Here is a 27,397-nt window from a genome sequence, read left to right as displayed (position 1 = left end):
TTCACACATATTTACTTTGTATCTGCTTCTCCATGTGCATCTTGTTTGTCCGAATAGAGTAATCAATCCATCATGTACAAGGACAATGGGTGAAACAACCCCTTTGTTCTGTATGCTCTATAAACTTGAACCCACTTTCCCCTGGACCCTGTATATAACTATGGGAGAGTTTAGGGGAAGAGGATATTTTATACCAGCTGTTCTTACTGTACCAACTTAGTGCCCATAACTAAAAGCTAATTAACTCTTTCTGGCTAATTGCTATTAATTGGATAATCAGTAAAGACTACATTGGTGGGGGCTCTTAATTAGTTAATCTGTTCCCAACTCCTCAAGGTCACCCCTTAAACTTTGACGATGAAAGTAGTCAGCTATTCCTGAGTGCCCAACTGGCCAATGCTAATGGGGTTGAGGTCATTGAGAGCAACAGGACGAGCTTATAATTTAGATTCAGAGAATTTAAGATTGAATTCTTTTTTTTTTAAGTGGGACAATGAGGGTTAAGTGACTTGCCCAGGGACACACAGCTAGTAAGTGTCAAGTGTCTGAGGCCGAATTTGAACTCAGGTACTCCTGAATCCAGGGCTGGTGCTTTATCCGCTGTGCCACCTAGCTGCCCCCTAAGATTGAATTCTTATTCTTCTGCTTACAACCTACATGGCCTTGAGTAAATTGCTAGATATAGCTTGGCTTTACTTTCCTAATCTGTAAAATGGGAAGATTAGACTATCATCTCTAATGTTCCTTCTATATCTAAATCTCCGAGCCTTTGACCAGAGTTGGTAAGCTGGAGGGCTCTTTCAGCCTCTCTTGTCTTGGACTGAGGTGGGGCCAAATGCTCAGGTAGTGAGTGGTTAGGGTGCCCCTCCCCCAACAGAGCTGTGATGTTTAGAGGGATGCAGGGGCTAAGAGCCAAGCAGCTCATTCTACCAACAACATCAAAAGGCAGAACAAGGATGACAAAGTCACAGTTTGCCAAAGGTTATTATTTTTTTTTTTTTGCTTAAAAAAGAAAAAAGAAACTCTTTTTTTGAGGTTGGGTTAAGATGTAATAATAGTGGTGTGTTCTGAAGCCACCTACCTCTATCCTCCCTCCTACCGGCTGCTCTGGCACACGCTCATTCTGGCTCTCATTAGCCTTCCAGAGCCTGCTTGGGGAGGCAGGAGACCAGGTATGGGGCCCTGCCAGATGCATTGTTAAGGCACGTATCCACTGGGTTCTCGCCAAAGGACCTTTATTAATTAGTTAATGCTCTTGATGTTTGTAAAACATTTTGAAAAGGAAAAGAGCCCCTGACAATGGTCCTGTTATCACTGGTGCTACTGAAGGGGAAGCTACAGCAAGGACCCAGCGGGAGTCTTTCCATATTCTAGCTTGAATCTATAGTTTGGAAAAGTTTCTCCCTGGTTCATGGACCAAGAAGTCTGGTGGGCCAAGTCACTGGCAGAGAGCTGAAAAAGAACATTTAGGAAGGGACCCCCGTGGAGTCATTTGAAAGAATGCAGCTAAGACCAGAGGCGATATTATTGTATCCTTTTACCTTCACTGTAGTCTCCCCTTCAAGCCTCGACTGAATTCTGCTTCCTCCCTAAAGCCTTTCCAGACCACCCCAGGTGAAAAGGAATTCTCTTTTTTCTTCTAGACTTTTATTGTCATTCCACTCACTTCATATTTTCATGAGCCTCCTTGAATGATGATGGTGGTGGTGGTGGTGGTGATTATAATGAATGATAACTATGATGATGGTGGCGGCAGCAATTGGGATTAAGTGATTTGCCCAGAGTCACATAGCTAGTAAGTATCTGAAGCTGGATTTGAATTCAGGTTCTCTTGACTCCAGAGCAGGTACTCTATCCACTGTGCCACCTAGCTGCCCCTTCCCTGTATTATTTTAATAATTTAGTAGATAGAGAGCTGACATCGAGGTTAGGAAGACCTGGTATCAAGTTTTGCCTCTGGCACAAATTGGGCAAATTGCTTACCATGCCAGTGCCCTCTGAGACTGTAAATTACAAAGAAGGTGCCAACCTGCATTATGAAATCTTCTATCTACCAAAGCATAGGCGTAGTCCTATTCTATCAAATGACAATCTTCATTAAGACCTGCTATGGCCCAGGCTGGCCTCAAAATTGGAAGATCAGAGTTCAAGTTTGTTCTTTCTTTCTTTCTTCCTTTCTTCCTTTCTTCCTTTCTTCCTTTCTTCCTTTCTTCCTTTCTTTCTTCCTTCCTTCCTTTCTTTCTTTCTTTCTTTCTTTCTTTCTTTCTTTCTTTCTTTCTTTCTTTCTTTCTTTCTTTCTTTCTTTCTTTCTTTCTTTCTTTCTTTCTTTCTTTCTTTCTTTCTTTCTTTCTTTCTTTCTTCCTTCCTTCCTTCCTTCCTTCCTTCCTTCCTTCCTTCCTTCCTTCCTTCCTTCCTTCCTTCCTTCCTTCCTTCCTTCCTTCCTTCCAAGTGACTTGCCCAGGGTCACACAGCTAGTTAGTGTCAAGTGTCTCCGGCCGGATTTGAACTCAGGTCCTCCTGAATCCAGAGCCAGTGCGTTATCCACTGCGCCATCTAGCTGCCCCTCAAGTTCTTTCTCAGACATATACTTGCTGTTTGACCCTGTTTGACACAAGCTTTGAGGACTCCCTTGGAAACTCATCAAGGCTTCTAAGTTGCAGAGATGCTGCCATTCTGCATGGGTACAGACAGATGGGCAAATCAAAATTCCGAATGATCAGATTGAAAACAGAGACCTCACTTTAGTGAGTCATTTATCTGGGCCTGTATTCCCTTTATTAGGAGAGAAGTCTGTGGACCATTTAAAATGAAAAAATACTTAACAGAATCTCTGAAAATCAGAGCATGGGAAGGGACCACAGAAGCTCTTTAGAGCAAGCTGCCCCTGGAAGAAGAATTCTGTCTATGTAATCCTCAGCAAGTCACCATCCAGTCACTCCTTGGGGGAGAGCCCACTCTCCTTTTGGATGGTTCTAATCTTCCCTTACACTGAGGCAAAGCACATTTCCCTGTAACTTTTACCCTTTGTTTTTAGTTTACTTCTCTGGGGCCAAGCTGAATAGATATGGCAACCCATCCTTGAAGGCAGTATCAGCCCCCACCCCAGTCTTATCTTCTCCAGGATAAATGACCCCAATTCCTCCAGCTACTTATGTTATGGCTTGCTATTAAGGCCCTATCATTAGACATTCCCAATTTATTGATGTTCTTCCTAAAATGTGGCACTGGGAATTGAGCACAGTAATTGTGGCTTCGTAGGCTACTAGTGTTGGAAGGGTCTCAGCAGAGAGGGTCTTCAGCCAAACCTAGAACTGACCAAGAATGACCTCACTGACATACCCAACAAGGGGTCATTCAGCTTCTGCTTGAATAAAGCCCCCATCTCTCAAGGCAACCTGTTGAATTTTGAGATCACTCTAAAAGTTGGGAGGTCCAGATTTGGTCAGACTGTGGTAGAGTACAGAGCACACATCCTGTCCCCAGTCTGGATACTCTACCTTTCTGAATACTAAGGTCACATTATTATTTCAGGTGCCATCGAACAGTGCTGGCTCATGCTGACTTTGAAATTCACTTAACACTTTCAGATCTTCTCTAGTTGAACTGCTCTCTATGCATGTCTCCTCAATTTTGTATTAATGAAATTGATTTCTTGAACCCAAGTTTGAGTATGGTGGGTTTTTTGCTTAAAAAAGACCCCCCTTCTTTTAAAAGTTGAGTTAAGATTTAATAATAGTGGTATATTCTCTTTTATTGCTGTTTTTGGGGTAATTGTATCAGGAGCTCTGTGCATTTAATGTCCTTCCTCCGCCATATTGCAATAGTGGTATATTCTTAAGTCATTGATAAAAATGTTAAATGGTCCAAGGCCAAGGAGAGATCCTTGGACTCTCTACCTGAGACTTCCTCAAACCATAAATGAGTTTGGGTCTAGACCTTTGACCAGTTTGGAACCCACCTAATTATGGCCTCATCTAGCCCATGTCTCTTGCCCACAAAAATAGCAAAAGAGATTCTGTCAAATGCTTTGCTACAATCTAGATACACTTTAGTTACCATTTTCTTAGTCAGGTGACCCTATCAGAAAAGAAAATTAGATTAATTTGGAATGACCTGTCCTTGACCAAGCCATGCTGGTTCTTTGTGATCTCTGTTTCCTTCTCTAGATGTCCACTAACCATCCCTTTGAAAATACGTCCTGGAATTTTGCCATTAATTTAAATCAAACTCATTGGTCTATGGCAACAGCTAGTTGGCTCAATGGATAGAGTTCCAGGCCTGCAGTCAGGAAGACAAGTTCAAATCCAGCCTCAGACACCGATGAGCTATGTGACCCTGGGCAAGTTGCTTAACCTGTTTGCCTCAGTTTTACATCTGTAAAATGGCAAACTGTTGCCGTATCTTTGCCAAGAAAACCCCAGATGGGGTCATGAAGAGTCAGTCAAGGCTGGAAAACAATAACTGGCCTTTTCTTTGCTGGTCTTCCTCTCCTCCTTTTCCTGAACATTGAGATAGTTGCCATTCTCCAGGCCTAGAGCATTTCTTCTGTCTTCCCTCACCTTTGGCCTAGCAGTCACAGTGGACAGATCTTTTACTAGCATGGGATGTAGCCACATAGGCCTGGAGACGTGAGCTCACCAAGGACATGTAAGTGCTTTCTCTCTCTATCCATATCCCTTTCGATTCCCTTTTCACCATTTTTGTTCTGTTCTCTCCAATCCAAAGGTCGGTCAGTCTCCCTGGCTGAGAGTAAAGAAGCAAAATAAGGTTGAGCCTTCTCTCTCCTTCATCGGTTTTCATCTTCCCTGGAGGAACCCTCCCATCCCTTCTTTGATCTTCTTTCTTTACCAAATTTAGCTCAAAACCAAACCCAACCCAGTCTTTCCCCCCCATCTTTAGTTTTCCTCACCTGGCTGAGCTCCTACTGAGTGCTGTCCTTTCTAACGCTCTTTTTATAGGACTGTGCCCCACTTTGCCATTAGTCTGCCTTTGCTGTCATCTTCTGTACCGCTATTTTTAAAATGCTTTAAAATATATGTATATGTATATATATATATATATATATATTTTAAAAGGGCAGATAGGTGACTCAGTGGATAGAGTGCCAGGTCTGAAGTCAGGATGACTTATATTTCTGAGTTCAAATCTGTGTGACCTTAGGCAAGTCACTTTACCCTCTTTGCCTCAGTTTCCTTATCTGTCCAATGTACTGGAGAAGGAAATGGCAAACTGCTCTAGCAACTTTGCCAAGAAAACCTCAAATAGGGGCACCAAGAGTTGGCTGCAATTGAAGCAACTGGACAATAACAAAATTTAAAAATGAGAGCTCTAAAAACAAAACAAAACATCTTTTAATAATCAAAGTCAAATTTCCCACTTCTTTTTCAACCTGAGTATACGTAACCTAAGCCCTTATTCTCAAAAATTTGTTTTTGTGTTAAAAGGGAAAAAAAATCTGTTGTCTGACATAATCCAACTCGAATGAAGCTCCCCCTCCTACATCAGGTCTGTCCTGATCCCCAAGTTTCTAGTGTCTTTCTTTCCCCTTCCCAATTCCCTTTTATTTTGTACATACTTTTCCCCTTCGATAGAATATAAACTTCCAAGATTCCAAGAGGACTTTACTCTCTTCTTCGTCTTCGTCACAGATGGCACATAGAGGACATTCATGGGTTGTTGATTGATTCACTAACAGAGAAGAACCACCCCCTCATCCCCCGCCCCAAAGATTGAGTTAAATGGGGGAGTTGGTAGGCCATTTTTTTTTAGGTTGGAGGAAGAGCTTCCTTCCTGGTTCTTGGTTTCTTTTTCTTTTTCTTTTCTTTCTTTTTTTTTTTTTTTGCAGGGTAATGAGGGTTAAGTGACTTGCCCAGGGTCACACAGCTAGTAATTATCAAGTGTCTGAGACTGGATTTGAAACTCAGGTCCTCCTGAATCCACAGCTGCACTTTATCCACTGCAGCACCTAGCTGCCCCCTCTTTGGTTTCTTCATCTGCAACATGAGGGGATGTGTACTCAATGACCTCTAAAGGCCTCTCCCACCCTAAGTCTATGATTCAATGACTAGATGGACCCTGAGAGCCAATCAATCAATCAATAAACATGTATATTAAGCACCTGCTATATACCAGGCACTGTACTAAATGCTGGAGATACAAAAAGAAGCAAAAAAAAATAGTCCCTGCCTTCGAGGAGCTTACAATCAAGTGGGAAAAACCACCCAAAGGTTCCTTCTGGCTTTAGATCTACCATGTAATATTTAAATCCTTTTCAAATCCCTACCTGATACTTACCTGGTTTTGCTGCTTTTCCTCCCAAATAATTTTTCTCCATCACCACTGTAGACATGGGAGTCAACAAGGAGAAGAACCACAATAATGATAATAATCTCTCACCTTTGTATACTCCTTCAAAGTTGGTGAGATGCCTTATTAATGTCTCATTTGATCCTCATCAGACAGGCAGATCACCATCTCCATTCTTCATAGAAAGAAACTGAGGTTTAGCAAACTGAAGGGGCTCCCTAGGGCTAGTTGCTTAGCCGGTGAGTATCTGAGGTGGGATTTGAACCCAGGTTTTCTCGACTCAAAGTCCAGCATCAAATCCGTGCCTCAGCATTTCTCTTAGGGTTAGTCATTTGCTAGGTTAAAACCAAACTTGGGGATCCAAGTCCTGTGGATTCTGTGACCACCCTACTGTGTGGGGAGAGGGAGTGATCTCTCTGTTGAGCCTCTTGGAGCCTCTAGTTTCCACATTCAATACCTCTCTAACTTCCTTATAGGATTGATGAGAGGATTTTTCCTGACCCTTGATAAATTGATACATTTTCCCCTCACCCTTGACCTGTGTCAGCCACAGGACAGTGCCGATTGGCTGGGGCACTGACCTGGGAAAGAGCCAAGCCTGAGTGATGGGTCTGAAGGCACTGGAAATCAAAATGAGCCGAAAGGTCTACAAACTGATTAAACCGGGGAGTAATTTGTTATCTGTGAGATAAATGTTTGGGAGGCAGGAGGTTAAGGCAAAAGCCAAGGAGTCACCATTTATTAGTAGTCAGAGCAAGCCAAAAGCCCGAGGGAGTCAGGAAGTCAACAAAACTTGAAGAAATAATCTCAAGTCTTAGAGGGCAAGATCAAGAGTATGAGTCTAGAATCCAGCAGGAGCAACAGCAGTTAGAACATTGAAGTGGGCTTGAATTTAAGGCAACTGCTGTTTCCCTTCTATTTGCTTTTTTAATTTTTAATTTTCTTTTTTTTTCCCTAATTAACAAGAATTAATTTTCTCTCCTGCCTATCCTCCTCTATCTATTTAAAAGAAAAATAAAAGCCTTGTAATAAATAGGCAGTCATGCATTGGCCAGGTCAAGAATGTATTTCTTAGGGGCAGCTAGGTGGCACAGTAGGTAGAGCACCTGCCCTGGATTCAGGAGGACCTGGGTTCAAATCCGGCCTCAGACACTTGACACTTACTAGTTGTGTGACCCTGGGCAAGTCACTTAACCCTCATTGCCCCACCAAAAAAAAAAAATGTATGTCTTATTGTACATCTGGAGTCCACCACCTCTTCAGAAATGATCAGTCATTGATCCTCTAGAATTAAATTTGGTTATTGTGTTGATCAGAGTTCTTAAGTCTTTCAAAATTGTCTGTTTAATGTTGTTTTTATGGTATAAATTGCTTTCTTGGTTTGACTCACTTCACTCTGCATCATTTCGTTTAGGTCTTCCCAGGTTTCCCCTCTGGTCAGTTTTATGCTTCCTGTTCAGTCTGGGTAGCCCTGAGTTTTTTAGGAAATAAATTCAGGTAGTTGGCAAAGTAAGTGTGATTTTTTTCCCTGGTGGAGGTAAGGGCAGGGAATTTATGTGAGCCAGTTTTATTAGATTAAAATTTTTTTTTTTTTACTGGTACTGGTTAAGGAGAGAAATACATTAGTAAGAATCCTTTAAAGTAAGCATGGACACTATTATAGGCCCAGGGGCCAAAATAATTAATCATAATAACTAGCCTTTATATAGCATTTTAAGGTTTGCAAGGCATTTTTACAAATATCTCATTTTATCTCCACAATAACATTGTGAAATAAGGTGCTAATAGTAATCTCATTTTAAAGATGAAGAAACTGGGGCGGCTAGGTGGCGCAGTGGATAGAGCACCAGACCTGGATTCAGGAGTACCTGAGTTCAAATCCAGCCTCAGACACTTAACACTTACTAGCTGTGTGACCCTGGGCAAGTCACTTAACCCCAATTGCCTCACTTAAAAAAAAAAAGATGAAGAAACTGAGGCAGAAGGAAGTTAAAAGACTTGCCTATGGTCGTACGGCTAGTAAATGCCCAAAGTTGGATTTGAATTCAGATCTTCCTGACTCCAGGCTCAGCTCTCTATCTAATGTACATCCTAGCTGTGTGCAAGATGTTTGATAAAAATCTAGGCTGTGCCTTCAAGTATTGATCTTTCTTGATTTCACCTCTGCTACTGGTTGCTGAGTCAGACTATTTCTAGACCAGTTAAGGTCTGGAAAAAGCCTTTAGAGCCTATAACATATCCTTAAATTAAATCTAATTTAGCATTTAGTTGGTTCCAATACATCCACAAACTAAGATGAGCAGAAACATCATCAGACTATAAGGAGGAGACCAACAATTTCACAGAATTATTAGAAGGACCAAATGAGATAAGGAACTTGCAAATCTTAAAACAACTGTATAATTGTGAACTCTTATAACTGGTATTATATTGTTTCCTAGTATAATAATTTTGTATAGGTTGTATCTTTCTACTTCACTGTAAACTCCAAAAGAACATATTCTTTCTGTTTAAAAATAAAATTAGATCAAAAGTGATATAATTTATATAGACTGAAGACCTCTTAAATATTATTAGAGATGGAGAGGCCAGTCAGTTACTAAAGGGAAAGTATAAAAAAAAAAATTGACGATCACTCACATGGAATCAAAAAGAAAGGGCAAACCTGGTGTTTTCCAGGTGATTATCTCACATAGGTCTAGGACTCAGCCTGGAGAGTCTATGTGAATGATCAAGGAAATATGAGTCATAAAGCTAGTCTTTTTTTCTTTTTAATCACAAATGCTTGAAAGTCCTCTAATTAAAGATCCATCTCCCCCCACCCCCTCCTGCACTGGATTATACTCAGCTTCACAGGGTAAATTATTTATAGCTCTAAGCTCATCTTTTGCCTTTTGGAAGATCGTATTCCAACATCTCTTCTCATTTATTGTGGAAGATGCCAGGTCTTGTATGATCCTGACTTGAATTTCTTCTTTCTAGTTGTTTGCACTATTTTTAATTTGATTGGGGAGCTCTGGATTTTGACTGAGACATTTCTGGGACTTTTCCTTCTGGGGTTTCTTTTAGGAGGTAATTGGTTAATTCTTTCTATTTTTACTTTCCCTCAGACTCAGTTAGATCTTGGAAGTTTTCATTTATTATTTCTTGAAATGTAATGTCTAGGTTGTTCTGTTAGACATGGTTTTCTGGGAAGCCAGTGATTCTTAAATTATCTCTCCTTGACCTGTTTTCCAGATCAGTCATTTTTTGATATCAAATGATCTTAATTCTAAAAAAATTATTCTACTATTTCTGGACATTTCATGGAGTCATTGATTTCTGTTTGGTCTATTTTAGTTTACAGAGAATCTATTACTAAAATAAAGCTTACCACTTTGTCTTCTAAGCTATTTATTCTCCTTCCCATCCTTTCCTTAAGACCTTTTACGTCATTTTAAAAAATAACTTGCTTTATTTTTTTCTCAGTATCCATGTGGTCCCTGTGGAAAATTTGTTCTCTTCCTTTGAATCTTTTCTTAGAGTAATTTCAGAGTTACTATCTCCCTTTTGGGAATGCGTAGATTTTTTTTTTGAAAAATATTTTTATTTATTTTGCTAAGTATTTTCCAATGACATGTATTTTTTTTAACATTCATTTTAAAATATTTTCAGTTTCAAATTCTCTTTTTCCCCTTCATCCTTTCCCCACCCTTTGAGAAGGCAAGCAATACGAGTGATTATACATGTGAAGTCTTGAAAAGAATATTTCATTATTAGCCATGTCGTTAAAGAAAACACGCGCGCATGCACACACACACACACACATATAAACAAGAAAATAAGGAAAATTTTTTAAAAGTATGCTTCCACATCTGCATTCAGAGTTTATCAGTTCTCTTTTTTTTTGGGGGGGGGGTTGTTTGTTTTTTTTTTTAGTGAGGCAATTGGGGTTAAGTGACTTGCCCAGGGTCAAACAGCTAGTAAGTGTTAAGTGTCTGATTTGAACTCAGGTCCTCCTGACTCCAGGGCCAGTTCTTTATCCACTGCGCCACCTAGCCGCCCCTATCAGTTCTCTTTTTCTGGAGGTGGATGGCATTTTTCACCAGGAGTCCTTTGGAATGATCTCGAAGGATCATTGTATTGATGAAAATAGTCAAGTCTTTTATAATTGATCATCATTACAACATTGTTTTATTGCACACAATGATCTCCTGTTTCTACTCACTTCACTTTGCATGCATTCATATAAACCTTCTTAGGCTTTTCGGAAACCATTTTGGTCATCATTTCTTATAGCACAATAGTATTGCATCACAATCATATATCATAACTTATTCAGCCATTCCCTGATTGATGATAGGCTTCCCCTTAGTTACGAATTCTTTGCCACCACAAAATATTTTTTTCATATAGGTCTTCATCCTTTTTCTTTGATCTCTTTGGGGTCCATAATTTGTAGTGGTATTGCTGGTTCAAAGGGTATGGACAATTTTTTAGCTTATTTCCAAATTGTTCTACAGAATGGTTGGACTAGTTCACAACTCCACCAATAATGCATTAGTGTCCCAATTTTTCCACACTCCCTCCAGCATTTGTCATTTTCCTTTTCTGTCCTGTTAGATGGTACCGCAGAGTTGTTTTAATTTGCATTTCTCTAATCAGTAGAGATTTAGAGCATTTTTATGTGACGATTAATAGTTTTGATTTGTTCCTCTTAAAGAAATCTCCCCATTTCAACATAGATATTAGCTGTTGTTTTCTTTGATTTGTTCTTTTCCACCTTTAGTTCCTAAACTGGGGCTTTTTGCCAGGACTCTTCCTCTTGCTGACCTTTTGGGTGGGGTAGGGCACTTTAAGGATTACAAAGTGCTTTACATGTGATCTCATTTGCTCTGTAAACAATACTCTGGTAGCTAACTATTATCCCCGAAGGGGCAGCTTCTGCATGTACTGTTCTGCCTTGCCCAGGAGGAAAGGATCATCAGCTTTTTGGGGCACAGAGATCCTGGTTCTTGTTGTCCCACATATGTTCTTCTCAAGGAGCCCTTCACATCTCTCAACAATACTTTACTGGGGGCAGCTAGGTGGTGCAGTGGATAAAGCACCGGCCCTGGATTCAGAAGTACCTGAGTTCAAATCCGGCCTCAGACACTTAACACTTACTAGCTGTGTGACCCTGGGCAAGTCACTTAACCCCCATTTCCCTGCAAAAAACCCCCCAAAAACCAAAAAAACCCCAAAACCCCAATACTTTACTGGTTGAGAGCACCGGTAAGCAGCTAGGTTAGATCACCAGCCTGAGACCTTACTTACCCTTACTCACCCTCCGTAGACATGTACAGGAGCAGGAGATGGCTGCACCACTGATTTTAGGCTCCTTTTAATTAGCATCAGCTGCTATTTCCCTTTCTCCAAACTGTGCCTGGACATTTGTGGTTTCCTTTTGGCTCATAGTTTGCAAAGTAGCTTCAATGTCTTCAGTGTCTTGTGTGAGAGGGCTGGATGTTCTGTGAACTTTTGTTGGCATTGGTTTTTCCAACCATTCAAACTTATATGAGAGGTGTGGATAACCGTAGCCCTGCTTCATCATCTCAGCAACATCATTGCAGATGAATTTAATTCAATAAAGATTTTTTAAAATGCCTACTATGTGCCAAGTGCCTTGCTATATACCAGGAATACAAAGACTAAAATGAACCAACCTTGCCCTCAAGGAGTTTCTGTTCTATTGGAGAATATAATGTGTACACAGGTGAGCAATCATCAAGCATTTATTAAATGCCTACTGTGTGCCAGGCACTCTGCAAAGTGCTTGGGATAAATAGTGAAAAATTCTCTGCCTTCAAGAGGCACATTCTACTGGGGAATACAGTGTGTACACAGGTAAATAGTCAATCAACAAACATTAATAAAGTACAAACTATATGCCAGGCACTGTGGTACGTCCTGGGGGGTGCAAAGACAAATATGAAATAATCCCTGCCTTCCAAGGAAGAAACATGAAAACAGATAAATAAAAACAATTTTAAAAAATCGGACCTGGAAATTCATGACAGGTATAGACAAAGTCATTTCTATCAGGGTTAGAGGATAGGACCAATAAATGTTGGGGGGTGATGTGGGAGGAAGATCAGGAATGTTCTCTTGAAGGAGATGGCATTTAAACTTAATCTTGAAGAGAGCTAGGGGTGGGGTTCCAAGAGGCAAAGATAAAGGACAGCCCTGCAGGCATGAGGGACAACCCGGGCAAAGACATCCAGGTGGGTAATGGAATGTTGTGTTTGAGGAACAGCCAGTAAGACAGCTGGACTGGAGCACAGAGTGAGTAAGGAGGTGTAATGGCAAGTCAGTCTCAAAAGACAGACTGGGGACAGGTTGTGAGAAGCCTTAAACGCCAAGCAGAGAAGTCTATATTTCATCTCTGGACCAGAGCGGCACCTGCATGGTGCTGACACCCCTGTGCCCACCCTTTGGTGGGTAGCCGAGATGAAATGCTCTCCCAGCAGCATTGGAGCAAGCTTCAGAATCAGAGATCTGGGCCTTCAAGAGAGCTTAAAGACTGTGGAGTATACCCCCCCCTTCCATTTTATAGATAAGGAAACTGAGGCATTGACCAATGTTACACAGGTGTGAATGACCATGGATAGGATTTGAACCCAGGACCTCTCCTACTCCAGAGTCAGTGTTCTTTCCATAGAAACATCCTGCCTCTTCATCCCTCTGCTCCCCCTCTCTCTTTCCCCCTCCCCTTCCTTCTCTTCCTCTTCTCTCCCCCTCCCCTTTCTTTCCCACTCTTTCTCCTCCCTCTCCTCTACCTTTCCTCCTTGCCCCCCCCCTTTCCCCTTCTCTCTCCCCCTCCCTCTTCCTCTGTCATAACTGAACAACCACCAAGTTCCTGGATTGCCACCCTTCCTGACCTCCACCTGTTAGAATTCCTTGTCACCTTCAAGGACTACCGTTATGTAGAAACCCGTCCTGATCCTTCCAGATGTCCGTGCCTTTCCTTGTAAAATCACCTCTTGTCTCAAATTTTGCATAAACATGAGTGCACATACGTTATATCCCTGGATAAAAGGCAAGCTCTTTGAAGGAAGCAACTTTCACTTATGTCTTTCTATCCCCACTGCCTACCACAGAACCCGGTGCATAGTAGGTGCTTAATAAATGCTTGCTGACTGATTATTTACCCGTGTGCATGCTGTATTCCCCAGTAGACTGTAAGCTTGAGCACCCATCACTCAGATAGGAGGCCTTTAATGCTTACTGATAGAAGGTAAGCCCCTTGAGGGCAGGGCTATTTCATGAACAGCATTTGGCCCACATCAGGCTCTTAGTAGGTCTTTGTGGATTGGTTAAATCTATGAGTCAATCACATGCTACAGGGCTCTTTCCACTGCATCCCAAGTGACTATTTCTTAAGGAAACCCACTTAATTCTTTGATGCCTTTAATTATTAGGAACTTTTTCTTACATCCCTCTGAAATCTGCTTCTCTTTTACTTTCACCCAAATTCTGTGCTCTGGGCCAAGAAAACAAAGCCGAATAATTCCTTTTTCACACCATCCCTCTTGGCCCAGCACTCAGTAAGTGCTTAATAAATATTTGTTGAATTAAACCCAAAGGATGAAGCAGCTTAAGAGCCGTGTGTTTTTTCTCAATCCTGGTTTCATCTGTGCTGAACTTCCATCTTTATCTAAATGACAAAACCTAGAAGGGATCCCTGGTTATGGAGAGATTGGACTGAGTGGCCTGGGGGTCCCTCCCAGAGCTGAGAATCTGAGATTCTGCTCTGGACTGGCTTGTGAATAGAATTACTAGGTGACTGCAGTTCATCCAAGACCCACAGGGCCGGATCCCTTAAGGATGTCTTGTTTTCCCCTTCCACAAAGGACAGCAGGCTTGGGTGGGCACAGGGGAGAAGAGCAAAAAGGAGCTGACGTTTGCCTTGCTTGACCAATGGCAAGAGGAATAGAAGGGGCTATCAGATGAGATCGTGTTTGTAAAGCACTTAGCACAGAGCCCATAATACAGTAGGTTCTTAATACATGTTTAATCCCTCCTAGCCCCATATATGAGCAAGGGATATGTGGAATTATATTATTTAAAAATACCATTTCATTGATATCTTTTGTTTTTATGTCATCTCTATTTCCCAATATATCCCTCCCTTCTTCTCTTTGCCTCCCAGAGACTCATCCCTTATTACAAAGAATAAATAATGGGGAAGAGCAGTTTGGCAAAAGTAACCAACATATCAAAAAAAGTTTGACTTTATATGCAGTGTTCCACACCCATAGTCCTCCACTTCCACCAAGAAGTTGGGGAGGGGATTGTGTCGTCAGTGTTGTGGTCTTGTGGTGGTGGTGGTCTTCTTCTTTTCTTCTTTAACTATCATCATCATCTCAAAACTAAGGAACTTCTTTATTCCTCTTTTTAATGAACCAAGAGAGGGGGCATTATTGGATGTGGAGCTAATCTCTAAGTCAAGAAGAGTTGGGTTTAAATCTTGCTTCTGGAGGCAGCTAGGTGGCGCAGTGGATAGAGCACTGGCCCTGGATTCAGGAGGACCCAAGTTCAAATCCGGCCTCAGACACAACACTCACTAGCTGTGTGACCCTGGGCAAGTCACTTAACCCTAATTGCCTCACTAAAAAAAAAAATATTGCTTCTGACACTTCTTGAGTTTGTGACCCTGGGCAAGTCATTTAGCTCATCGGTGTTCCAGGCAAATTTCTAAAACTGTAAGTCACAAGCAGGTACCAGTCTGCATTGGTGGAGGGAGCTTCTGAAGTACGAGTTCCTTAAGCCAATGAGATCAGAGGCCCAGTCCCTCTCCCCATGGCTAAACGATGAAACAAAATTCCAACTGGATCACATATGAACTTGGCCTGGGAGGGAGGGAGAAGTGAGGAATTACATCTGAAAAGAGTGGAGAAGTGAGGACGTCTCCTTTTCTTGGGTCCTGTGGGCCCCATGGGAGTTCCCTGTGACATCAGGGCAGCCTTGCTCTTTGCAGTTGCCACGCAGTAAATTAAATGATCCCTTCTCACTGCAAACGGGCCAGTCAATAACCATTCTCATCCTCCGGCAGCCCGCAGGAGTGGATTTACAGCAGAGTGGCAAGAATAAGACGGAATGATCAATGGATCCCTGGACAGGCTCCTCCAGGAGACACAAATGTATATTGTAACAAAACTTTATTTTCTTCTGAAAATTGCCTGCATGATTAATACGGCCTGACATCACCCAGGATGTTCAGCATAAAAAACAGCCATATTTCTCCCTCTCTCTTACTTCCTTGCTCACTTTCCATTTTGCTCTCCAATGGGTTCTCCAATATACTTTGCAATTTCACACCTGGGGAAAAAGTATTTGTTAAAAGCGGATGGCCCTGCATTTCCATTCCAATTTATTTCTTCCCTGAGTTTCTTACTTGGTGTCGACTAAGTGTAAAATAAAATTAAAAAAAAATTTAAAGAATCTTTCCACTTGCTGTTTAGACAGAGGGCCCAGGTTTCCAGAATTCCTGGGATCTGGTGGCCAGCTGTGCATCCCACCCCTCACCAACAGATGATGCCCTTTAGTGAAAGGAGGACTCCAGCCTCATAGCCCTAGGATACTGATTGGCTGAGAGAGAATCAGGGAGGGGCGAGCCCTGCTCCTTCTTCCTTAGAACTACTGCATGGGGGGCAGCTAGGTGGTGCAGTGGATAGAACACTGGCCCTGAATTCAGGGGAACCTGAGTTCAAATCCAGCCTCAGACACTTGACACTTACTAGCTGTGTGACCCTGGACAAGTCACTTAACCCCAATTGCCTTACCAAAAAAAAGAACTACTGCATGGGCAGGACAAATGTGTGGTAGGAGAAGTCCACTAGCCACTTGCACTAGCCTTAAGTCACCATCTCTCACTTAGATGATCAGGCTACTTCCTAAGCGGTTTCCCTGAATCCATTCTCTTATCTCCAGCCCATCTTCCAGATCGATATTCTTAAAGCATACTTCTCTGTTCAGGATGCTTCAAAGGCTCCTTATTGCCTGGAATAAACTATGGCCACCTCAGATTGGCAGGTAAAGCCCTTCTCCATCTGGATCCAACCTTTAGGTAGATTATATTTTACTTCCTCTTAAACCGGAGAACTTGCAGTCATCCCCATAAATAATGGGACATTCCTTCTTCTGCCTGAGTGACTTTGCCCAGGTTGTTCCCTATGTCCCCATCTTGGAATTCTTAGCTTGTTCCAGGATTTGGCTCAAGAGCTGCTGTCTTCATGAGCCTTTCTTGAATATACAAGTTGCTAGTACCCCTACTCCCCAGTTATTATGATTTTACTTAGTGCATATGTGTGTATGTATGTTTCTATCTATGTAAGTATACATGTGTGCGTGCATGCATGCATATAAAAACCATGATCTACCCTTGGTGGAAAGTCAAGGGCAGGAAATGCCTCATTTTTTGTATCTGTATCTGCAGTCTTTGGTACTTACTAGGCACTTAACAAAGGCCTGGAAACCAAACTTCTTTGAGTTAGATCTTGTTCAATAAGCCAGACCTGCTGGGATCCCATAGGGCTGGAGAGGTTGCCAACTTTCCCTTCCACATAGGATCCCTGTAGCTCTGGTGCTTTGGGCCCAGTCTGGTAGCAAGTACCTCAGCAAAGAAGGGCGTGTCAGGGCACTTGCCCAAACCCTCCACCACTACTAAGGGCCTCTCTGGTCTGTGACCTGACTCATGGAATACACTGGATTGTGAACTCTTGGAGGGCAGGGACCATATTTTACATGCCCGGGCCTCAGGTGTGGCCAGATTCAAACTCACTTCCCTCAACTCCCTATCTGGTGTTCTTTCTAACTCTACCCATGATGAAAGAATAGCAGATGCCTGAAACACTAGAAGTACTGAAAGACCAGAAGAGAAAGCCCAGCCAAGAAGTCATAGTACTTTTGGCATGAGGTGGGGATGAGGGACTGGACTCTAACAGTGGCTGCAGAAATGGAAAGGGAGAGATGAGTGAAATTCTGAAGGAAGAATGTGCAAGATTCGGTGATGGACGGCAGGTGGAGGGTGTGAGAGAGGGAGGAGACTTGAAACCAAATGACTAGAAGATTGATGATACCAGTTCCCAGAGAGGGAAGTCATTAGGGAAGCAGGTTTGGGGGCAATGGTGGTGAAGTCGAGGTTTCAGATGGATGGAGGGACGTGCAGAAATTCACATGGACTAGGTAATAAGTCTGGGTGCTAGTGCAGCCAGAGCAGAAACTGCTCTGTAAGACTGGCTAGTCCAGCCTCCTACAACTGGCTCTGTTCTTGTTGAACCAGGTTGGAGGGAGCCCATGGGGAGGGGGGGGACAGTCAAGTTAAGAAAGACTCAGTTGGGGGCAGCTAGGTGGCACAGGGGATAAAGCCCCAGCCCTGGATTTAGGAGGACCTTAGTTCAAATTTGGCTTCAGATCCTCGACACTTAATAGCTGTGTGACCATGGGCAAGTCTCTTAACCCTCATTGCCCTGCAAAAAAAAATAATAAATAAGCCCCAGTTGGGGAATTAGAAGCAGGGGCATTACAAGGAGTGGTCTCCATTTTCTAGTGGAGACACCTGAGATGCAGGAGTGAGGGCTGAGCAAATCTATCCAGTGCCTGATTATAGTCCCATGCATACCCCAATCAATGCCCCAGTGTACAAAGCTTTGGGTGTGTTCCCTAAAAAAACCCACTAGATTAAGCATCTTACTTGCAAAGAAGTTTTAGTCTCCATAGTGTGAGCTTTCCAAAATCAGCTCAGAGGCTTGCAAGATAAAGGGGGCCTTTGAGAGAGAGGACTTTTCAAAGTGCCCTTTGAGGTAGGAATTCAGTAATGGGACCTGTTTCACAAGGAAGTGCAGTTTCAAGACAACCATGAATTCATTGAATGTTTAATGAATTCAGGGTTTTTTCCCTCTTGGACGTCTGGTTTGTGAAGTGTGAGGTTCCTGATACACAGTCACATTAATTCATTCTGACAACTTTTGCAGAGAGAACGACTTGGACAAGATCAGAGATCAGTGGTTCCTGACTCTAGAGATAAAGGGGATCTCAGAGGCTGCCTGGTTTATAAAACCCATTCATTTTATAGATGGGAAACTGAGGTTCAGAGAGACTAAGTGACTTGTGCAAGGTCAATTAGGTAATATGATCACAGGCAGGACTTGAACCCTGGGTTCTCTGACTTTAGAGCAAGTGTTCTTTCCACTGTATCATACTTGAATTTATTTCATATCTGTCTGTCTGTCTATCTTTCTCTATCTATCTATCTAATCTATTTATCTATGTATCTGTCTGTCTGTCCATCCATCTGTATATATCTGTTCTTTTTATATTTATCTATCTCCATGTCACCCCTTGATAGATTATGAGCTCCTTAATCATAGTTAACATCATATATCACTTTAACATTTGCAAATTGATTTACAAGTATTGTCTCATTCGATCCTCACAAAAATCCTGCGAGGTGGGTGCTATTAGTGTGTCCATTTTACAAATGAGGAAACTGAGGCTGAGAGAGGTTAAATGGCCTCCTCATTGGTGTGCAGCTGGTCAAATGTCTGAGGCAGAATTTGAATTCTTTTTTTTTTTTTTTGATGTGATGCTGCTGAACTTCCTCCTCCTACTCAAGAATGGGAAATATTTCATTTTCTGCATTTATATCACAAGCTCCTACTGTGGTACCCAGCACACAGTAGGTGCTTTAAAATGTTTGTTCATTTCTTTGTGTGTGTGTGTGTGTGTGTGTGTGACGCACTGTTTATATGTTGTGTCTCTTGCTATAGAATGTAAGCTCCCTGAAAACAGGGACTGGCTTTTGTTTTGTTTTTGTATTCCAAGCATGTAGCACAGTGCCTGGCATGTAACAGGCACTTGTGCTTAAATGCTCATTGATTGATATAGCAGGTACTTAATAAATGCTCATTGATCAATTGGTTTAGTGGGGGCTCAATAAATGCTCATTGAGAGCCTGATGCTTCATATTATGTATTAATCAATTGTGTAGATTTAGCCAGGTTTCTTCTTGTGACTCATCCATGACCCTGTCAGGCCTTCTCCTTATCTCCTCTTTTGCTTTGTCCTCTTCCCTCCAGGTGTAAGGAGCTGAAATATCCCAAGGATCTGCCCCAGATTTCCATCATATTTATCTTTGTGAACGAGGCCCTGTCGGTGATCCTGCGGTCTGTCCATAGTGCTGTCAATCACACACCAGCTCATCTGCTGAAAGAGATTATCCTGGTGGACGACAACAGTGATGAGGGTGAGTGGTGCCAGGGAAGATAGGTGGTATTCTCTGGAGAGGAAGAAGGAAAACGTGGGATGTGAGCAGGGCGTAAAAGTCGCTCTCCTTTCTCAGTATATATGTATGTGTACACACACATGCACACACAAAACATACTATATGCATGTACACAGATAGGGAACACATGTGTGTACAGACCACACACAACCATGTGTGCACACATATATCCATGAATATACACATATGTGTATACACACCTACACATGTACACATCAATGCATATACACAATATCTACACATGTACACATGCATTATATACATCTATGGGAGATACATAGCTATGGGATTTATTTATTTATTTTTTGCGTACTGCTTCTCTATCATTTTTCTCTGTTTATCTCTGGAGTGTGCCCATAGAGTGGGGGGGCATCTCAGTGGAAGTCATCACCACTTCTCTGTTCTCTCGGTCCTCCAGGGCTTTTAAAAGGAAGAGAATTCCAGGTTACAGATTGAGATTCATTTCACCCCTTTGCACACCACCTGAAACACACGAAACGGAGAATTTGAATTTCTTCCCAATTTTCATCTTCCAAGAGCCCAAGAGAAGGAGGTCACATTCACACTCGCTACTGAAGACTATTTAAAAACTCCTCTCTCTTAGCAGATGGCATCCCCTGCTACTTCACCGGAAAGATTGAGGTCACTCAGGATGATCTCCCTTAGTTCCCATCTGCCTCCCCTTAAACCCCGCCTGTGTCTCCTCCCATCTTGTCCCTCCTTCCTGTAGTTTTTGAGGATGAGAGGGCTCCTGTCCTTATCATGGCCAACCTTTCCCCTTGTATTCTTGATCCCATCACCTCTTATCTCCTCTAAGACCTGGATCTGTTGATCATTCTCTCTGTCTCACTTTGGTCTCTTTCTTTCTACTGGTTCTTTCCACTTACAAATATGCCCATCTCTCTCCTCACCTAAACACCCACCCTCCCACACCAACTCCTCCCTCACTGAAAAAAAGAGACTCCTTCCCTAGATCCGGCCACTTTCAAGAGCTGTTGCCTTCTTTCTTTCTTCTTCTTCCATGCTGAACCCATGTCCCAGCCAATCTTTGGATTTCGAGTTGGAAAGCTTGACTTAAAATCCTGGCTATGCCTCGGAAGTACCTGTGAGATCTTGGGTGTGTCACTTGCCCTCTGTGACTTGGGTTCAAGTCTGTAAGATGAGGAGGCTGGCCCAGAAGGCCTCTGAGGTTTCTTCCAGCTCTCTCTATGAGGTTATCCCACATTACAACTCCCCTTTGTGATCTTTTTTGTTTGTTTGTTTGTTTGGTTTTTGTGGGGCAATGGGGGTTAAGTGACTTGCCCAGGGTCACACAGCTAGTAAGTGTCAAGTGTCTGAAGCCAGATTTGAACTCAGGTCCTTCTGAATCCAGGGCTGGTGCTCTATCCACTTTGCCACCTAGCTGCCCCTCCCCTTTGTAATCTTTCTCCGATTTCATCATGCCTTTTCAAGTCTATGCATTCATGAAGACCACCCACCATGCTTGCAACTGAGGCTTTCCCATCAGCTCCACCAATGAACAGCTGCTGGGGTCTCCCTCACTTGAAATCATTGATAGGTAGGTAGGTAGATAGATAGATAGATAGATAGATAGATAGATAGATAGATAGATAGATAGATAGATAGATAGATAGATGGATAAATAGAAAGAACATATTCATGGGTGTATATATGCAAACATGTACATATATACAATCTCACATATACATGCATGTGTGACCCATGTATATATTACATATATAATCTTTTTCATCTATCCCATATACACATATATAATCTATCCTCTATCTATAAAGTGAACATAAAGTGATTTCAGGTTGGGGAGACATTGGTAGTTGGAGTTCCCCTCAGGAAAAGTCTCATGTATCCACTTATTTTATAGATGTGTTTGTTTTTACATATTGTCTCTCCCTATAGAATATAAACTCTCTGAGGGCAGGGATTGTTTTATTTTTGTCTTTGTGCCCCAGTGGCTAATGCAGTGCCTGGTACATTGTAGCTGCCTAATAAATGCTTGTTGAGTGATGAGTCAATGGTAAGAGATATCACTTGGCTTAGGCTTTGAAGGAAATTAGGGATTCTGGATGAGTTATAAAGGGTTGCAAGCAGCTTGCTGATTGTCACGGAGCTGGTAAGAGCCAGCAGTAGGATCTGATCCTAGGCCTTCCTGACCCCAACCTGCTATTCCACATGTATAATAGGAATCTAATTGATGTTTGTTGAACCAAATCCACTCAGAGCATAAATCCCAATCCCCCCTCCCCTCAGCCACCAGGGGCACACTTATGGGGGGGGTGGGAGATGAGAGAGCCCCATGTGCAGTCATTTTTGAGCTCAGCTGTGTTAAGAAAAGAGGGCTTAGTAAAAGCCAAATCTCCAAACGTGTTAAGGGAGCCTCTTTCAGAGTCTCCAAGGGACGGCAATAGATAAAGTCTTGGTATTGTGTGGAGCTTGTGTTGGCTTGTATCCCATAAAGTTTTACTGTATCCCCTGGATAAAGACCCCCCCCCCGCCCCCACCCCAGCCTAGGACATAAAAGGAGGCCTGGGTGTATTGCTTTTTTATAGCTTATGAGCCCTGACTTATCTGGAGCTTTAGGATTAAGGTGGCACTAAACCTGCTTCATCTCTGCATTCAGGGGTGGGGGGATGCCCTCCCTCCCTTAACCCCAGCTCCAAGGTCTGGAGAAAGCTTTGGAAGGGCCTGGGGCAGCGCCAACCATCCCATTAAAAAAGCTGGACTGTCTTGTACCAGAGACAGCAGCCAGCGCCTCAGAAGCCCAAGCACAGTGTTTCCATATTTCATCAGCTTCAGAGATGCCAGACTCTGTCTTTCACAGGCCCTTCTCCTGCTTGCGAATTGCTGATCAATATTGATTAAGGCCCCGAGTGCACATGTGATGTGCTAATCAGAGAATGGGCAGAACCCAGTCATTCAAGCGGCTGATGAGTGAGCTCATGAAATTTCCATGCCCCTCGTTAACCCTCAATTCCTTTCCTCTCTTGCTACGATAATAACTGGAATTTGCATGGTAGTTAACGGTTTGCAAAGCAGCATTGTGTGTCATCTCATTACTCCTCGCAACAACCTTGTAAGGTGGGAGCTATTACTAGGCCCATCTTCTAGCCAAGCAAACTGAGGCATAGAGTGACTTGTCTAGGGTAACACAGTCAGTGAGTGTCTGAGGCAGGATTTGAACTCAGGTCATCCTGACTCCAGTTCCAACGCTCTATCCACCTAGCTGTCTCTTTTTTCTTCCTTTTGGGCTTTCCACTGCTTGTGAGTAAACCTACTCCTGGGGTATTTAAGCTTCTGGGATAGGAGCTATTCCCCATCCTATCCTACTAATTTCTGTCTTTACTCCCTTTTACCCTTTGTTGCATATTTTCTTGACCTTCAGTTCCTCAAGACTAGTCTTCTTGAGGAGTCTTAGGTCTTGAGCTGGAAGGGAGCATAGAACCCCCCTCATTTTACTGGATAGGGTGCTGAGGCCCAGAGGGGTTGACTGGCCCAAGGTCACTTAAATGATAAGTTTATAGAATCATAGATCTTGAGATGGAAGAGATCATTTATTCTACTCCACACCCTTCCCCCATTTTACAGAGGAGAAAACTGAGGCTCCCAGAGAAATCATTTGTCCAAAGTCATACAAGCAGCAAAGGGCATAGCCGGGAATTGAACCCAGATCCTTGGCCACACCCATGCCCACCTTTGTGACTGCCTCCCTGTTATTTGCTGCTGGCTGTCTCTGACAACAGCTTCTGACAATCACCTTCCCCGACCTCCTTCTATGCCCACTCCCGGGACCTTCCCTGATTGTCTGTACCTCAATCCCAATCATCTATGGTTGCCCCCCCATGCCCTAATGACCTAATACCAACCAACTGGACATATTCTGGCCTTGCATTTTGTCCCCTTTTCCTCCTAGGCCCCAATCTTGACCTCTCTATATGCTGCTGGGCCCGTACATCTTGGCTTGGTCTAGAGAAGGAATGCAACTGATGTCGAAAGGGATTCTAAGAGGCCATCTGATCCAACCCAGCTAGGTTAAATGACTGGCCCAATGTCACACAAATAATGAAGGAAGCAAGGTCCTCTGATTCCAGAGCCCGTGGTCTTCCCACTGTACTGTGCAGTCAATCAACAAACATTTATCAGTTGCCCATTTTGTTATCCCCGGTATTGGGCCAAGCACAGGGAATCCGACTATGAAAAACAAAAACAAAAAACAGTCCCTGCCTTCAAGGAGTTTTCAGTCTAAAAGGGGAGAGGACAGTCTTTGTACAAACAAGCTTTGGACCTGATGAATTGGAGATCATTCACAGAAGGAAGGCATTAGAATTAAGGGGAACCAGGGGAAGCTAGATGGCGCAGTGGATAGAGCACCGGCCCTGGGTTCAGGAGCACCTGAGTTCAAATCCGACCTCAGACACTTAACACTTACTAGCTATGTGATCCTGGGCAAGTCACTTAACCCCAATTGCCTCACCAAAAAAAAAAAAAAAGAATTAAGGGGAATCAAGAAAAGCTTCCATTAAGTAGACTATGGGATTGACAATGAGGAGGAACAGCCTTCCAGGCGTGGGAAGCAGCCTGTGCAAAGTCGGGGAGCTGAGAAATGCGGTGTCGTGTTCGAGGAGCCTCAAGAAGGCCAGTAACAGAGCTCTGGTTTCTACTTCAGGCCTTTGTCCTGGGATCTGGTACTGCCACACCAGACATGTTCCTCTATACTTAATGTTATGATGTTTCATTTCATGGTGTGAGATTTAAAATTGGATATTAGATCATAAATCTCCCCTCTTTAACCTTTCCCTTAATTTATCTCCCAGACTAGTAAATGGAAGAAGCTTCTGGTTTTCTAGTTAGAGCTTTTATTGTATGGTAGTCACAAGGTGATATTGATTAGAAGGATAGGAAAGTAGAAATACAATACAAATCGTCTTAAGTCTAAGCTTAGTCTATATTTCGTATAAAACTCACCAAAAAACCGAAGGCCACCTTTGGGGAGAGAGAGACTGTGTCAAGCGAGTGCTGCTGCTAACCGCGAGCCGGCCCAGTCGAACTCTCATCAGCATCAGCCTGTGCAGCGCAGTCAGACCACCAGCAGAACCGGAAAAAAGCCCCACTTCCGTTCTCTCCTTGCCTTTTAAGCTCGCACCCTGGAAGTCGAGTGCGTAGCAGGCAGTCTGACGTGCGCAGCAGGCGGACTGGCGTGTGTAGCTCATGCCATTGGTCTCCTCCCCAAAAGGGTGGTCCTTCAAAAACTGGCGTCTTTCAGTTATCCTAACCAACTGTTAAAAAACTTTCATATTTTTTTACCACAATGGCTTTGGGCTCTTCCTGTCTCAGAGCATCTTGCTCGTCTGTCTGGGGAGATTCCATCTTTGGGGCCATCCTTCATATCGCCTCTGCTTATTATAATGCTCGGTACATAGTAAGCTCTTTATAAATGTGGGATGTCTGACTTACAGACTCCTGATGGCTTTGCCTAGAGAATCCTCCCCATAGAAGGCCCTTGTTGGGGCAGCAGCATTGGAAGACAGAAAGCCAAGACATGTCATCTGGAAAGCTATTATCGTGAGCAGAAGGTTACACCTTCCTGTGTTCAAAAAACATTGTTGTAAAGGCGCCCCCCTCCTTTTCTCACCCCGCATCACTTCCTGCCCTATTCCCTTTCTTTGCTTTTCTCCTTGGCTTATAATTGCGGAGACACCGGGAGGTTTGTGTTTCTGGGTGATAACATTCTCCTTAGGTTGTTGGAGTCCCAGGGTGAAGTAGCCCAGGGACACCTTGTTATCTTGCTGCTCCACAACTCAATAGGGTTTTGTTCATTTGAGCATTGCCTGCCTTCCCCCCGACTGTTGAAGAGCTTTCCTAATCAGTAGCCATACCTGTTTTGACCACTGTTACCAAGGAAAGCTGTCTGATAAAAGGCTCTTCAGGAGAGCAAGCTCTATGTTGGAATTCATCTGAGTGCTGGCAAATCACCATGCTGCTGCCACTGGATTCCGTGTCTGCTTCTGCTCGTGGGCTGCTTTGGCCCATGAGGAGTGTGTGTCAGGACTCAGAGGGTGGAGAGGCATCCAGAAAGAAAGGATGGGAAAGAAAGAGGCCCAGATGTTTCACCAAACAAAAGTTTGATCGTCCAGATATTCATCTCCTTCCCGTGGATCCTCTTAGACCAGATTTTAGTTAATTTGACCATAACAATGGAGGAACAAAAAAGGATATATTAATAACAAAAGGATTTATTAATAGCAACAAGCATTTACTATAGGTTTGCCAAGTGCTAGAAGTATATTCTTTCATTTGATCCTTACAACGAGTTGGCAAGGTGGTTGCTTTTATTATAGCCAATTTAACAGACGAGGGTGCTGACGAAGACCCAGAGAGGTTGTGATTTGCCCAAGGTCACACAGCTAATAAATGTCTGAGGTCACATCAGAGTGCAGGTTGTCCAGACTCCATGTAGGGCACTCTATCCACTTGCTACCTCTGAGTGGCAAGCACTGTGATAGGCTCTGATATACAAATAAAAAATAAACAATCAACTAGATTATTCTTCCTCTCAAGGATCTGAGTCAGGGGTGTGTGTGTGTGTGTGTGTGTGTGTGTGTGAGAGAGAGAGAGAGAGAGAGAGAGAGAGAGAGAGAGAGAGAGAGAGAGAGAGAGAGAGAGAGAGATGTGAGGCACTGTACTAGGTTTTGGGGATAAAAGTCCACCTCCACCCCCACTCCCCAAAACCCTAGTCCTTGCCCTCAAGGAGGTTATATTATATTGGAGCAAACCGTGTGTGGATGGATGGATGGATAGAGAGACAGAGAAATAGAAAGATAGATAGAGATATATTCCCTCCCTCCTTTTGTACATGTATAAGAAATGTGCTTTTTTGGAGAGTTATGGGCAAGAGGAATTTGATCTGGGCCAGGCCTAACCTGGGCCTTTCTAGTAATTTAGGCTTAGGGTTAGAATGCAAAGAGAGGGGGCAGCTAGGTGGTGCTGCAGTAGATAAAGAACCAGTCCTGGAATCAGGAGGACCTGAGTTCAGATCTGACCTCTAACACTTGACACTTACTAGCTGTGTGACCCTGAGCAAGTCTCTTAACCTTCATTGACACCCCTCTCCCAAATAATGCAAAGAGAATTTTTATGGCTTTACTGATAACAAAGAATAACAAGGATATGATTTCTCAGGTTAAAATAATAGTAATTCAGTTAAAGTGGGCATCTTTCCTCTGTCTCAGCATTTGCCATATCACACAGCCATGCTAATTCAGAAATGTATCACCAAAGGACAGAGGGAATTTGTCTAAATCAGCATTGTTTTTGTTTCCTAGTCCTGTTTGTTGATCTGGTAAAGCCTGTGGGCCCCTTTGCAGATTAAAAAAAAAATTATAATTGAAGAAAATGGCAAATTTTAGTTAGAGGTTAGTAAAAATAACTTTAGCAATTTTTTCTATTCAATTTCATATACTCCCTGAAATCAATTCACAGACAGACCCCTTGGGGGAACATGGAGGGATGGAGGGGGGATCTGTGGACTTTGAGGGTTCTGAAACTTCTATCAGAGTCTATAGGCTATGCCTTTTATTCTTTAGATGGTAAGAAAGTCAAGCCAGTGATGATCCTGAGAACAGCCTCCTGACCCCTCCATAGAGCAGGTGTTCTGAGCCTACGGTCCATTTTTGAAAACCTGAGTGAGAGATCACAGAATCTCAGAGATGGCATCAGGGACCCTTTACTCCAATTGGTCTTAGATTGGTCCTAGATTTTTGTTCTTCTTGTTCT

At 42.9% G+C, this 27,397-nt stretch overlaps 1 protein-coding gene across 1 annotated transcript in view; it reads left to right on the top strand.

Moving 5' to 3' along the window:
- The window catches only part of GALNT17 (polypeptide N-acetylgalactosaminyltransferase 17), a 444,417-nt gene that overhangs the window by 172,268 nt on the left and 244,752 nt on the right, over positions 1 to 27,397 (top strand). The window contains exon 3 of the mRNA XM_044005254.1: positions 19,404 to 19,570. Within this exon, the coding sequence (XP_043861189.1) occupies positions 19,404 to 19,570 (167 nt within the window). The remainder of the gene's footprint in view (positions 1 to 19,403; positions 19,571 to 27,397) is intronic.

Source organism: Dromiciops gliroides, chromosome 4, assembly GCF_019393635.1.
Source record: "Dromiciops gliroides isolate mDroGli1 chromosome 4, mDroGli1.pri, whole genome shotgun sequence".
Taxonomy (NCBI): Eukaryota; Metazoa; Chordata; class Mammalia; order Microbiotheria; family Microbiotheriidae; genus Dromiciops; species Dromiciops gliroides.
Note: the sequence above shows the minus strand (reverse complement) of the source record. Positions and strands in the feature narration are given on the sequence as shown.